The following is a 15,768-nucleotide window of genomic DNA, read 5'->3' on the forward strand; positions in this document are numbered from 1 at the left end:
TTTACTGTGGCAAAGGGAAGAAGCAGATAGGGATTTAACAGTGGACAGCACAATTAGAACTTAAAATGTTTCTGATCTGGGATAGTTATCAGTAGATATTTCTGCCCAAATCTATAGATTCCTGTTATCTCTTTCCTAAAGGCAGTCTCTGATTTTTATAGCATGTGGTGTAAGAGAATAATGTAAATATTTTTGTCTTTTATTTTTTCTTTTCTTACATGGGATAAATGGAAGCAATCCATAAGATGTTGCCCATGAACAGTTCCAAAATTAAGTAAATGCTTTTTAAGATATTTTTTTGTAGATGAAATATTGAATCTTCCACATGTGCGCATGTGTGCATACACATCCATATGCATGTATAAATATGTAAAAATACCAAGTATTCAATATTTCAAGCATTGACACCATATGCTTCATACAGAGGAATGACATGGAGCACACAGCTTAAACAGTGATTCGTTTTTGCTTTCCTCGGTTTTTGTAGCCTCTATTCTCCTTTTCTTACTTCTGAACATTTACGCTCTCACTTATTCCTCTTTATAGCAGCAATTGTTCTATGTTTTAGAAAAGCCAAATTAGATAGCAACAGGATCTCTCTCTGATACTGCTTTAACAATATGATATTTCTTTTCATCTTCACAGCCGCCTATTTAAATACTGGCATCATCCTGATGAACCAAGGGAAGACAGAGGAAGCCAGAAGGACATTCCTAAAGTGTTCAGAGATCCCCGATGAAAATTTGAAAGATCCTCATGCTCATAAAAGCTCTGTTACTAGTTGTCTTTATAATTTAGGAAAACTTTTTCATGAACAAGGACAATATGAGGTAACACTCCAGATTTGTCTATAATACCATTCACAAATAGTGGCCCACTGCTTCCATCCATATTGTCAAAACACAACACAGTTATTAATTGACTGAATTTTACCGAATCATGATTAGTATTCTCGGCAGAGAGTAGTTATTCTCTGCAGCCATGAGTGGGAAGACGTTAATTAGCAGTGTGATGTTCTGGTCGCAGAATTGGTATTATCAGTGATCACATCTGATTATGTGCTAATTCATTCTTTTTGTCTTTGGCCCTATTGCTGGGAAAAGAATTAGGCTGCTACAGCCCAGCTGAACTAATGCGTATTGGCTTTTGACTTCAAAATAGCGCATCTACCTTTAGTTATTAAAGTGCATTAATGTTTCCAAGAATTAAACTTAGTTGGAACAATTCAAAACTTGAGTGATAAGAAGCATTCCACATGTTACGTATGCTAAAATTCCAGTGCTGTTTTGAGATAATTTGGCCTAGGTGCTATATTAAGTTGAATTTTTATAGGTAGTTGTACATAGCACCCAAAACATCTATCTCATTTACATGTGCACGTGTGACTGCTGAGATTCCTTTCCATTCTCCCTAGGAAATTTTTAAAACTGGTTATTTTCTTGAGTTTTCACCTTTTACAGTATTTGAAAAGAAGTCATTCTCTTTGCCTTGACAAGGATGCTTCAGCACAGGAGTTACGCGTGGCTTTGATCCATATAACTCTTTCTGACTGTGACAGCTAACTTTGTTGTCTAAGATTAGACATTCACGAGCTCTACATATTCTCTATCATCTGACTGACGAATTCAGCTCTGTCAGATGCAGTTACTAATTGGCTAAAGCAGGCACAGACAGCTAATACATCCATGAAGATAAGAGAACAGAAGCGTATTGCCTGCATGGCTGATAGAGTGTAGAGTCACAGTGCAATGCCTCAATGGTGCAAGAGATGTTAATAATTTAAAACACTGGGTTTCTGCCTGGTGGTCATGACATTCTGACACAGGCTTGATCATGCATTTAGATTTTTCAGGCACACTTCAGTTGTATGATACTGTGGCTATTTGATGAAATGATGTGGAAAGCTATGCATGATGAACAGACTGACCAGTAAGCATTCTAAATGCTGAATGAATCATAGGTACATAATGAAGTAATTCACAGCACAGCACGTTTGTGAAGAGAAAATTGTTTTGGCATTCCTAGCTATAGTCCATCTCATTCTGTGGAGCAAAATTTTGCTTGTGAGTATTATATTTTGTTATTCCTTGGTGGTAGAAAATGATTTCTTTATTTTTAGGTCACTTACTAAAGTGACTTAGTTTAGTCATCAGACTAAAGCTTAAAGTGACTAAAGCTTAGTCATCAGAAAATCCTTTGTCTACTATTTGATATTGTCCCATGTTGTCTTCTAGCCTATATAATTTTATATACATTCATAAACTCACAAGTCTTCAAGGAATTTAAAGAAATTTTCCTTATATTTTCATGTGGGAAAGGAGTTGTATTATTGGAACTGATTTGATCTCTTGCCAACAAGCTTCACTGAATTTGTATAACTTTTGTGTATGAGAAATGTGAGAGTTCTGTGATATTTATGATGCAGATGTGTTTTCTCCCTCTGCATCTCTTTATTTGGAGAAGATAGATTGTTTATAATTTATATGTAAAGCTGCTTTTGAAATCAGTCCTTTACTAACAATCTGTCCCATGTGTGTCTTTCTCCTCAGGATGCCCTAACCGTTTACAAAGAAGCAATACAGAAAATGCCAAGGCAGTTTGCACCACAGAGCTTATACAACATGATGGGTAAGTATATTGTTATTGCTTCAGAATGAAGTAGTTAATAATAACAGAAGAGTTCTTTTCAGATACTAGCCAAACCAGGTTCAAGAACTTACATGCCAGCAAATACAGTGCTGTTTGAAGCATACTAAATGCTAAGACTGTCAACTGTTGGATATCTAAGAGTGTTTATCAGGTTTTTTTAATCTCTTATTTATTTATCTTTGAAACTGAATTTGCATTTGCTTTATAGAAAAATGGAGTGGAAAGTGACCTTAATTATAATAAAATTTCATCTAATGTGGTAGTATTCTTAATAAGATAGTATTCTTAATCACATCTTTACACCAAATACATTAAACGAGTAACAGGAAAAAAATATATGTATTATTTGTACTGTTCAGATCTGCAAAAAAGGGGAAAGGTTATTAATTGTTCCTGAGATGTTTTAAGTGGAATTAAAGAGGCATGCCTTTCTGCTAACCCACCTCAGTTTCTGATGAGGTAGATTCTGAAAGATTCTTATCTGAGAAAGAAGCAGTCTTAAAATGCCTTTGAAATTGTTGGAAGTGGAACAGTAAAAAATCCATGTAGAAGCAATTAGGTTCCCTTATGCCAAAAAGGTAAGACCGTGTGTTGGTTAACAAAGCTGTCAAAAGGAGGCATCACTCACTCTTATCTATTTATTTGGAAAATTTATCTTTCAGTAGCTCCTTAGAGATTCTTGGACATGGGAAAAGTACTCTGAAACTCTGGTTTTTATAGATTTGCAAATCTCTGTAAATGCTAAAATAAATATTTGTCACTGTGACAAAGTATCTAATGTCTTCTTAACAATTCATACAGTTCAATGCAGATTTACTTCTTCCTAAATTCAGAGCTCTACAAGATTAATGCAAATGTGCACATGCTTTTTTTTTTTTTTTTTTAAGAGAGTCTTGGCTGAACTATTGCTTTATCATTTTTATTTATCAGCATTTACTGATGGATTTGATGGGGTTATCTACAGCCATAGCTCTGTGGGAATTAAACATCTGCTTATTATTGGTGTCCTGTAGTGGCTTTGATGTACTGCAGGGCTCCAGCGAACTCTCAGAAGTTTGATTGCCCTCTTTAGCACAGATATATATTTCATAATTCTGATAAAAAGTGCTGTCAGAAGTACAGAAATTACAAGATGAAAACCAGTGCTGTTTCCCACATCATGGTTGTTCATTATCAGGCTTGTGTCACCCGTTTTCTTTCCCATGAATAGGTGTTCCCTTTAGAATCATAATGACCTAAAAGGTTCTTTAATATATTACTTCTTTTTCTATTGGTTACTTCTTTAGATTCAGGAGGCCTTTCTCAGCTGTCTTTATCCTTTCCCCAGTCCACAAAGTCTGAGTTCACCCTACTTCTGGGATTTGCATGTATTAACTCACAGAGTGACAGTGAGCACAAAGACCAGCTCAGTCCTTTACCCGGACTTGGCTGGTGCTACAGATGCTCCCTCCACCGCTCAGTCTGTGTGCTGGGCTCCACTGCCTTTAGGCAGCTGCTGACAGCCCCAAATATCATGATGGCATAACAAGTCAGGGCCAGCTGAGCTTACTGTAGCCTCTTTTGGGCTAATATGGGACTTTGTAACATACAGCTTATCCTGGACATGGTGTATATTTTGGTTGCTGTTGTGATTGCAGCTTTCGCAGAGAAGCCAGGGCTTGCTTCACGTTTGTTGCTGAGATGTGGCTTATTGGCTCTATTGCAGAGGCAATGCAAGAGGCTAGGTGAAGAGCCAGATGGTGACTTCAACGGAGCTCAGTGCAGCTATGCTAACAGCCGGTTTGTTTAAAGCTGTCCTGGGTGTGTCTGCCAGAACATTCATTCTGCAGTTAGACAAATTGAATCAGACTCTTCTCTCCTGTCTGTAACAGTGTAAAGGTCAGATGGAATGTCAGAACTGGATATCTGTGCTCAGTTTGTCCTCTGGAAAGAAAAGATACCTCTGGGGAGTAATTTAGCCCACCTGTCTTAAACACCTATTTTAGTTTATATGAAAAATTCTCTGCAAGCATTTTTCTTCTGTAAAAGGAGCTGAAATGGCTGGCTTAGACTTGCTAGCTTGACTTGGGTGAGATAAATTCTAAACACCAATTCAGTCACCTCTTTGCATCAAATGTGACAGGAGAACAAGGCAAACACATCTATAATCAGGATTGCATCTGCTCTGCGGCTCCTAGAGTGCCACTGGGCACCAGAGAGCTGACTGGATTGTTTATTTCTGTTTTGATGTTCAAGACAAAGTTATAAACACTCTCACCATAACACTACCTTTGATATACAGCATTATATAAATTTGTCTGGCTACTGCTTGCCTTTAAGTAGGAGACTTTGAGGCAGCGAAATAGGCCAGTCTTGTCTCATGTGCCTGATGCTACGTGGAGCTGTCTCTGGTCTGACCCGTTCAGTGTGCTGGGGAGAAAGGGCGAACAGCTGGGGTGTGCTCCTTACCTGTGCAGGAAGGAAGGATCCTTCCCTGTCAAGAGAAGGTCTTCATGGCTTGTCGAGGAAACAAAGAGTAATTACAGTCTGAGGATTGTCTGTCTGCTGCAGCCATCATTATCACAGTATCACAGTATGGTGCGGGTTGGAAGGGACCTTAGAGATCATCGAGTCCAGCCCCTGGGATTTGAGCCTCCTGTGTAGCAGAGCGGCACTTCTACCACTTGCGCCACAGGGGGAATTCGAAGCCGAGTCTCCAATGTTGCAAGTGGCATTCCTACCACTGCGCCACCGGAGGTGCCCCCAATTATGATTGATGTATCCCAAGTATTTGGCAATAGCTCTGCTTGGTTCAGTGTCAGAGATTGGCAAGTGATCTGAGGAAACAGTACTTCCTTTAATTTCTAATAACTGTTTGATTTTTTCATTGAAGATTTTATGAAGGCTTTTTTCCATGTATAATGTAGATGGAATACACGAAGGAAAATAAACAGAAGATGAACTGTTTGAATGAATCAGGGTTTGAGCTCCAGCACTCCAAGTGCGGAGGCATTAGCACTCTGGTAGTGTTAAGCCTTTACACCACCTGCTTTCCCTGTTTGTCTTACAGTTCTTTTCCTGCACTTGCTTCTATTGGCCTTCTGCTCTGCCAGGCTCAGGGACTCATTCCTCTAGTGTGCCAATCTGTCCAGCTGACTCCTACTTTAAAACTCAAAGGAACTTCCCTGTTAAACAAGGAAAAAATATTGGGCTTCAAGAAGCAAACTGTTTGTTTGATTTTGCATTTTAATTATTATACAAAAGGCAGGGCCAGAAGACCGGCATCAAGTATTCTAAGTTTGTACATATGAAAAGTTGCAGAGTAGATTTTGGTCTCCTGTTGCTGTGATTTATTTTGCCAGGTGTGCAACAACTCAGCTAAAGAAACCATATGTTTCTCTGGCTTTGTACCAAGAAGTCAAACTTTTTTTTTTTCTTTTTTTTTTTCTTTTTTTTTAATTTAAAGAACTCCAAACAGCTAAAAATCAAACTCTAAAACTAGAAACAAAATAATTATTCAACAGGCTCTATAGGGTTGGCTTGATATTTATTTTCTCTATGTCATATTTCTTTGATGTAAATTAAAAAGTACGTACTAAGGTTACACAGATTAATTTGCTTGGCATGACAGCATGCACTACAAAGGCCAGAGTCCAGCTCAGCTGCATTAAATAGGTAATATATTTTGTTTAAAGTTTCAATTAAAACCTAGGGTCAAAAGATAAAATAGTCCCTGTGGGATCTTGAACACTTTAATGCCAATATTAGGATTGCTTAAGGATCAGCCTTTGCTCTCGATGTCTTTTGCGTTCTTGAAACCTGATATTATACAGTTGATTGTATTACACTGCTTTTAAAACCACACTGGCCCACCTGCTACAGTAATTCGTAGTCCTGCCAGTGAATTGGTGTAAGGTGGGGCACAAAGGCTTTATTTTAATATTAAAAACATAACAACAAAGATGCTGGAGTGGTGAAGCTTAGGTTTGGACTGGCAAGATAAAGTCATAAAGATAAATGTTGTTATCACACTTCATCTGCTCTTGCTGACTAATGTCTGAATGTCTGTTTTCAAGTGCATTTCATGCAAAGTTTTTCAAACCTTTTTTTTTATGAGAGAAATGGATGTTACAAAAGAAGCTAGCATTGCAGGAATGGATATTGTTAATGATGCACAGTTTAGATTACTCCTTGCTAATCTTCTGCATTGCACGTGGACAGGAAACAAATCATACTACAGTGAAAACCAGGTACAGAAGAGGAAAGAGGAGCCAGATTTTACATCTGGTACAGAAGTTTGCATCATAAGCATGGAGACTTAGCATATAGAGAGATTTTTTGTGTTGATGATTGTAACATAACCATCACTTATTTGATTATGCTTCTGAGTGGATGTGGCTGTTTGTTCAAACTTGTTGATATTGTTAAGGCTACTATCCTGTTTGCCCCCCCACTCCCATTAAATGCTTTTTTTTTTTTTTTTTTAATCAAATTACTTTTAAATATTTTTTAGTACTTCAAGAAGCACTTCTGTTGGCATAGTTTTACAGTTCATACTGTACAAGGCTTACTTGTACCAAAGATGATTAGGCTGTGAAATGGGTATCATATCTTGTGCAGAGTGTGGTACCTCCACTTGTCTCAGCTTCAACCATCAGTGCACTTACTATATTCTTCATAAAACTTTTCTGGTAACTACTTACGAAATGTACATTACAAACACTTTTTTCCTTGTTAGATAAACTTTGTTGTTAAAAAAAAAAAAAAAAAAAAAAAGGATTTATTTATTTCATATGTTTACTTTGTTGCATGATCTAGAATAAGGATGGAGTTCACTCCAGTAGTAAGAAGTGTAAAAGATTTTGTTCCTTCCTCCCCACTCAGGCTCCATCCTAACCCTACCCAAACTTTGCAGACTACTGTAGTTTGTGTCTGCTGCTCAAAACTGTAAATCTCCGGAATGATTGACCCTTTTCCTGTTTTTTCACTGTATTAGGGATTCAAACGGGGTATGAAACTTACAGCACTGAGTTGCTGGCGGAATTGTAGATAGAGCGTTTGAGACAAGCTGGGGGTTGTTGGTTTTTTTGTCAGGTTCTCAGATTTTCTTAGTATTTTCTCCTTGGGTCATTGCACTATAATTTCTTGTGAAATGCTTTTATTTTCTTAGACAGTATTCTGAAAGGGACAGGTGTCTAAACCTATCTTATGTCTTTGTTTTTTAAACATAGAAAATTTTGTGTGAAAAGAGGCATTTGTAGACTAAAAATATAGTCCAATGCTGAAATTCGACTACAGAAATCTCAGCTAGGCATGATTCCAATAGAAAGTACTTCTATAAAGTGTGTTTTAAAAAAACAATAACAACCTATTATGGTAAAATGTCCACAGTATGCTGACAAAAATAAATAATAAGATAAAAAATTGAAGAGTGCAATCACTAGTTCAGTTATGAATTCTCGGTCAGTTTGTACCCTTACAGATTACTGCTGGTTGCACATCTGTTGGAAAATGAAAATGGGCAGGTGAACTCAGCGCTGCCATTTCTGTCAATATTTTCCATTCTCTGTAAGACTTTGTGTAACAGGAAACAGCTGTGCTTAGTCCATACTGTTTTGTGGTGCAACTCTTTTGTTTTACCTTTCATTCATACCTGTTTTCCACTAAAGGTATTTTCTTTCAAAAGTAGATTACTGGTCTAATTAAATCAGATCAAAGGCTTTGCTTTGGCTAATTGAGGCCTGGAAGAATCTGCTCAAAGTAAATGTGTATTGACTCCCATCCATCAAAAACCTGCTTAAAATACAGTGCATTTCGTGAAAACTTCAAGGAGATTATTCTGTGAAAGAAAAAAAATACACAATATGCTTAGTCTATGCAGATTGTGATGCTCATTAAGCTCACATGCTTCATTTGTTTCAGAGGGGATGTGCTTGCACTGCATATTTATCACCAAGAGTGAATCTCTTGTAGCGTATCCTACACATCAATACGCTATAGCAAACTATGCTACTAGATTTATTATGTTATTGTATGCACTGATACCTACGGGAAAAAAAAGAAGGAAATTTTATATGCTGTGCATTTATGGTAAGTGCATTTGCAGCTTTAATTTGCACAAGAGGGCTGCGCAGTTGCATTGGGAGGGATACAGATTCATCATGGTATTGCAGTACACAGGAACAGAGGCTGCCGTCTTTTTTTCTAAGAGCACCTCTTTATATTCCCAATTCCAAAAAAAATTATGGAAAAATGAAAAGTAAATTATGACTAAAATTTCATAGCAGAGCTTTTCCTTTTTGCAATGCACCTCTGTCTTCTTTACTGTTTTCAGTTCTGCTCTGTTCTGGACTTTTCTATGTTACAGTTTTAACATCCAATAGTTCTGTGGCAGATAATACATGCAAGGATGATGCAAAGCATATTTACCCTGCCTTGTCTCCTTTACAGAGAGGTGGTTTTTTGTTCGCTTATCTTTATAGTAATGTCTCTTGAGGTCCTAAGAGGAGAACTACAGAAAAATTTATGCTCTTAATCTGAAACTGTGAGTGTGTGGCACCCACAGAAGCACGGTGCTTTTGCAGCCATGGTTCCACTGTACTCAATGATAAGTCTGCTGTGCTTCCTGCAAGGAGATGACTTTGGCTTGGGTTTTTAAGAGGTCTGGCTGCTGTGGTACTGAAAGAATTATGTTATCTACAATGAATTAGAAACCAAGCAAATCAGAAGTCAGCGGGTGGGAGGTTAATCTGGAACCACATAGATAGGTCTGGGAAGAAAGATGCTTTCATGCAAATGGCACTTAATTTTGACTTTTAACAATATACAGTACATAATAAACCTATCATGTCTTTTCTAATTGGAAGCTTTGCATAAAACTTGTATTACACTTCATTATCAAGTATAAAGTCAACGTTTCTGAGGAAACAGGTGGTAGCAAACTGATTCTCTCTTATTATTTAATATAAATATTTAATGTTTACTTCTATTACTGTTTATTTATTCTTAATTAATTTATCCAGAGATAATTGTAGCATTTGTTGTTTATGCTGTATTTTTAGAGATGATCTTCCAATCCCCAAAGAAGAAACACAGAAAGTTATCTTTCTAAAATATTAGTCATGTAGTAGTACTTACTTGAGTACCAGAATTTTGGTTACAGTGGCATAAGTCTATTTAAAGGAGTGTTCACTACTCATTCTCTTGTCACGAAGTATTAATGGATGTTTTATTGAGCTATATATACACTCCTTTAAATAGTGTTTCAGTTGCATTTTAATGTGCTTTCTTGTACTACATTAGTGAGAGCTACAATTTAATAATCTATGTTTCCCCTTGTGGAGTAGGCTAGGAAATTCATATATAAATAACAGAAATGGGTGTATAAATAATCCTATAAAATTGAGACATTTTTTTGAATGACTATTTATCTTTTTTACTCCAATTGCCTGTTGAATTTCTTGCATCCATTCATTGTGCAGGCACTGCTGCATGTAGCTGAATATTGATATGCATTAGGGAAGTGAGCTAACTCTCAATTTGTCTTACCATTCCTACTTCCATGAATTTCTTTCTGTACTGTTGCCTTTAGTGGAAAAGTAGAATGCAACTTTCTTAAACTTCACTGATGTTTTTTGTGTGACCTTTCAGATTTTTAACATTAGTGTTGAATGATATTACAAATTAAGTAATTGTTAAATATAGAAACTTGCTCGCATCTACCATTGGTTTGCGTATTTTCTACCTACTGAGTCCATTATTTTCCTCATGACTCAACCATTCATGTTGCAAAATCATCTAAATACTCACTTGTAACTGAAAATTATTGTTCTTATTTGAACTTTTCCTAGAGACGTGAATACATCCCTAATTACAGAATCCAGATCATATGTGTTTCCTTTGTAATTTGCTGAAAAAACAAGATGCAAAGCTTTTTATTAAAACTGGAGAAGACTAACAAATAAAATCATAGAATCACAGAATCACCAGGGTTGTAAAAGACCTACAAGGTCATGTGGTCCAACTGTCCACCTATCACCAATAGTTCTTGCTAAACTATGTCCCTCAACACAATGTTTAAATGTTCCATGTACACCTCCAGGGATGGTGAATCCACCACCTCCCTTGGCAGTCCATTCCACTGCCTGACCACTCTTTCAGAAAAGTAGAATTTCCTAATGTCCAACCTGAATCTACCCTAGCACAACTTGAAGACATTCCCTCTAGTCCCATCACCAGTTACATGAGAGAAGAGGCCAACCCCAGACTCACTATGACCTCCCTTCCAGCAGTTGTAGAGAGTGATGAGGACTCATCTGCACCTCCTCTTCTCCAGACAGAAATATTCCCGCTCAATTCGTATGGTTTGTGCTCCAGATCTCTCACCAACTTTGCTTTGGAAATGCTCCAGGGCCTCAATGTCTTTCTTACAGAGACAGGCCCAAAACTGAACACAGTACTTGAGGTGTAGCCTCACCAAAGCTGAGTAAAGAGGTACAATTACTTCCCTGCTCCTGCAAGCAACACTGTTTCTGATACAAGGCTGGATGTCATTGACTTTATTGGCAACCTGGGCACACTGCTGGCTCATGTTCATCAAAGTGTCAAGCAATACCACCATGTCTGTTTCTTCCATAACAGTCTTTCAGCCACTCTTCCCCAAGTCTGTAGCATTGCCTGAGGTTGTGGCCGAAGTGCAGGACCTGACACTTGGTCTTGTTGAACCTCATCTCATTGGCTTCAGCCAGTCACCTCACTGAATTAACATTTTGATTAGTAGTTCTTTGGTCTTTGCCAGTCTTTCAGTATGTCAGTTGCAGGGACATAATTTATTTTATTTTTGGATGGAAGTATCTTTCTATATCACTTACAAGAGGAAGTTAATAACAGACCCCCCCAACTATACTTTCTTACATTGTAATGGCATGTTCTAAATGCCTATAGTATAGCAAATCATGGTGTTTATGGGAAGAAAACAGGCTTGTCAGGACTCTCATCAACAGAGAATTTCTTTTAAAGATTTTGAGAGAATAAAGTCCCTTTTTATACAGATTGGCATTTAGATTGATATTGTCAAAGCTTAATTTCTAGTTGCATATCAACTCAGATATACCCTCAAAGCAGTATGCTAGCTTGTAAACTATTTGAGCTCTTAAAACCTATTAAAAATTTAATTTACCAGTGCTCTGAAGATGTTAATCTCTCCTTATATAGGAATATATTGTGAAAAATGGATGAGAATCTTGGATTTTCTGAAATTTGACAGCATATTCTGTGCATACTATGAGCAGATAACAACTCCATCTTGTATGGCTACTTACGTTTCTTTTTAAAGGATCCAGCTGCTAATTTCTTGAAACTTTTCCAAACTGTAACAGGTTGGACTGGAATTTTCCACATAAAGAGAAGAAAAAAGCAATGTGTTTTCCTTATTTCCTGTATCCTAAGTGAAGCAGGAGCCTCTGGGAAAAACAGCATGCAATCAAATAATTAAACATTCTGCCATAAAGCAAACATCCAGGGAGAGGAGTTAAAGGGAGCATACAGCTTGAATCCTGTTTTCTTTTTCTTCCCTCACTCTTTCAACACTTGATTTCTTGACTTTGATTTGTGCATAATAAGATATATTGTGCATAACATTATGCTACTTACTTGTGAATGTCAGCATAGTGGAAAAAACATAAACATTACTATGGTGTTCTGGAGTTGTTCTTCTAGCTTCACTCTAACCAGCAATAGAGTGAGTTGGGTACTGTTGGGACTGAAACATCAGCTGTTTCTGTATGCAATCAGATAACAAGAATAGGGTATAAATACAGAAAGCTATGTAGACCCTTCAATTAGAAATCCTGGTCTGCTGCATGTACAAACCTGCACCCTTTTTTTTGAAACATTGTATTTTCTGATAAAATTCATGTTAGCTTCCCTTAGCCTCAGATAATTTAACTTCTGACTAATTCCAGTGCAGGGAATGATGATGTTCTAAATTATAACCAGTTCTAAATTACCCCAATAAAGAAAACAGTTGTAACTCAGTTAAAGAAAGAAAGATTTGCTTATCTGTCCCAAGGATCAGGGCTCACTAAATACTTCAAAAGGAGAAATCTCCAGGTAGATAGCCTTCCCTTGTGGCAGCCATCCCTTAAATGAGGCTTAGGGAGGGGAAGAACCAGATTCCACCCCTCGTGGTCCCATGGGTAAATTGTTTTCAACTCTGCTCTCAGGGCTGGCTGTGTCCCTTCACCAGGTGTCCAGTCATTGGTTTAGGCCTTGACAGTAATTCCCATACATCAGGAAACTCAAACTTCTGCCACATTTCGCCAAGGATTCCTGTGTCTTATGACAAACATAGGAAAAAATAGCTAGTAATGAAATCCTCACACTGCAGGGGGTGTTTTCATTTGTTCACTTGGGAACAGGCACATATATACCTAAAGTTTTTGCAAAAGAACTGTGTAATCATAGAATTGCTTGAGTTGGAAGGGACCTCAAGGATCAGTTTCCAGTCCCACTGACACAGGCAGGGTTGGCAGCCACTAGGTCACATATTGGATCAGATTGCCCAGTGCCCCATCCAACCTTGTCTTAAACACCTCCAGAGATGGGTCATCCACAGCCTTTCTGAGCAACCTGTTCCAGCACCTCACTGCTCTCTCCCACCCCAACATATAATCTGAATCTCCCTTTCTTTAGTTGAAAACCATTCCCCCTTGTCCTATCACTGTCTATGCATGTAAGAAGTTGGTTTCCCTCATATGTATAAACTCCCTTCAAATACTAGAAGGCTACAATGATGTCTCCTCACAGCCTTCTTTTTTTATAAGCTGAACAAACCCAGTTCCCTCACACTATCTTCATAAGAGAGTTGCCCTTGGATCATTGGATTATGCCCTTGGATGTGGTACTCAGGGATATGATTTAGTGTAGGGTCTTTAGAGTTAGGGTTCTGGTTAGTCTGCAGTTGGACTTGATGATCTTCAAGGTCTTTTCCAACCTGGGTAATTCTATGATTCTATGATTCTGTTTTTGTGGCTCTCCTCCAGACCCTCTCCCAAAGAGAGAATTAATTTAAAAACTGCTTTTCTTCACCACCATGTACTTGTTGATACCGCTTATTTCCAACCTTCAAGAAATTGGATTGGATTGGATTGTTTCTTGGATTTGTTTGTTATTGTTTCTTAGCCTTATTGTCCCAGTATAGTAAATCTTTTCTCAGAAACTTAAAGACTGCAATTACCTATACCACAATATCTCCTTCTGACATCTTGTTCTTCAATACTGCTTGCCTAAGCCACTCACAGGAAAGGGTTTTATTTTGAAAAAAAACTTAACTGATCTAATCTAATCTAATCTAATGGCCTAATTTGACTACCTAAGGAGATTAGGCTTTTTTGTACTTTACTCTCCCTCCAAAATGGTTTCAGAACTGCTTTCTTAACATTAGCTATTTAATTGCCTGTTTACTAAGTAAGAAATTATAAATGATATAATAAATCTATGGGAAGCTTGAAAATTTGGGGGTATTCTCACTAGCATTTGTTTGACCCTGTAGGAGAAGCCTACATGAGAATGAGCCGTCTGCCAGAAGCAGAGCGCTGGTATGTGGAGTCACTGCGATCCAAGAGCGACCACATCCCAGCACATCTCACTTATGGAAAGCTTCTGGCTCTGACGGTGAGTTAATCAGCAGCTCCTGGGAGTCTCTGGAGTAGATGTGGTGAAGGGACAGGAAGGCCTGAAAATTACTGCATTGTTTCAGATCTGATGATGAAGGAATTTGATTGTGTATGGATTGTTTTGTTGTTTTTTGGTTGTTTTTTTTTTGTTTGTTTGTTTTGTTTTTGTTTTGTTTTTGAAATCCATTCTTGAACTATTACAATCTCTGTGTAAGAAGAAAGTAATCCAAGAATTGAAACTTCATAATGTATTATTTAAAATGCCTTCTTTATAAATAATTAGGTAATGATTAATGATGTTAAAAAGTATTTAGTGCTTGTCCCAGGTTTGTTGTGGCAATCTATGGCAAAAATAAGGGTGTCCCCTGGTCTTTGCAAATTACGCATCTCGTGCTTTGGATTTACACATCTTCGGGAGTATCTCTTTGAGCATCTGAATAGAGATAATCAAGTCCTGTCTAAAAGCTACTTCTAACAAATCAGAAGAGTTGGACGTATTAATCTCAAAATTTACTCTGTCTTTTAAGTATATACCTTTAGCTCCAGCTAACTAGCTCCATGATAGTTAGAGGAGACAGTGCCAGTCATCCTTGATTTCACACATTTTGGAGATGAAAACTTTTCTGTTCTACTCACTAAAATAGTCCTGCTTTAAAACTACCTTTTGTTTGTTTGCTTTTTTTTCCCATTCACATTGCCGGTTGTTTCTTTTTCTTCTCGGTTTTTTTTTTTTTTTTCCTTTTTTTTTTTTTTTTCTGAGAATATTATCTTTTCTTTCTGTTTCTTCCACATTGGCTTTCATTGTTTGCTCCAGTAGTGCTGTATTCCTTTTCTGTTCTCTTCAGTCTTTATGCTAGATTCTTCAATCTTTATGCTTCAGCCTGATTGTTTTCCTCAACTTTTTACTAGCTATAAGCTTTTTTCTCTGACCTTGTTTGTGTTCTGTCCAACCTTTAAGCAAAATGTGTCCTTGGACACAGGGTAGAGTTCAAGTTAAGAAAAATAGTTTGGAATTAATTTTGGCTGATCCATTGCTGTTACAACAGAAGACTTCTACCTGAGCAACAATGGACAACATAAATAAAAAGAATTAAAAATGGTTCTCTGTTGTCACATGATGTCCTGTAGAGAGTTTGATAAAAGTTGTCTGGATTAGAGTTTTCAGCTCCTAATGGAAGGCAAGCTGTTAGTGTTAAATCCCCATTGCATGTCAGTTTCAGTCACTGGAAAGGCATTTTTACGACAAGTTTTAATAAAATTTCCTGATCCAGGTAAAATTTCTCAGGTATTCTTAAATTTATGTACTCACTGATTACCTTCCTCTGGAATACAACTGTAAGTAGGTTATGCAGCAAAATTTCCTAATTTACCATGCTTTTCCAACGTATCTCTTTACATCTTGAACCTAACAACAATATCAGAAAGTTTGTATTATTGTTTTTTATCTTTGACAGAGAATTTCCAA

At 37.3% G+C, this 15,768-nt stretch overlaps 1 protein-coding gene across 4 annotated transcripts in view; it reads left to right on the forward strand.

Moving 5' to 3' along the window:
- Positions 1–15,768, forward strand: part of TMTC2 (transmembrane O-mannosyltransferase targeting cadherins 2) — a 241,980-nt gene that overhangs the window by 172,301 nt on the left and 53,911 nt on the right. For all 4 annotated transcript variants that reach the window (XM_015857482.2, XM_015857488.2, XM_015857497.2 and 1 more), the window contains 3 exons: positions 646–830; positions 2,550–2,628; positions 14,180–14,301. In XM_015857482.2, coding sequence (XP_015712968.1) covers positions 646–830; positions 2,550–2,628; positions 14,180–14,301 — 386 coding nt within the window. The remainder of the gene's footprint in view (positions 1–645; positions 831–2,549; positions 2,629–14,179; positions 14,302–15,768) is intronic.

Source organism: Coturnix japonica, chromosome 1 (genome assembly GCF_001577835.2).
Source record: "Coturnix japonica isolate 7356 chromosome 1, Coturnix japonica 2.1, whole genome shotgun sequence".
Classification (NCBI taxonomy): domain Eukaryota; kingdom Metazoa; phylum Chordata; class Aves; order Galliformes; family Phasianidae; genus Coturnix; species Coturnix japonica.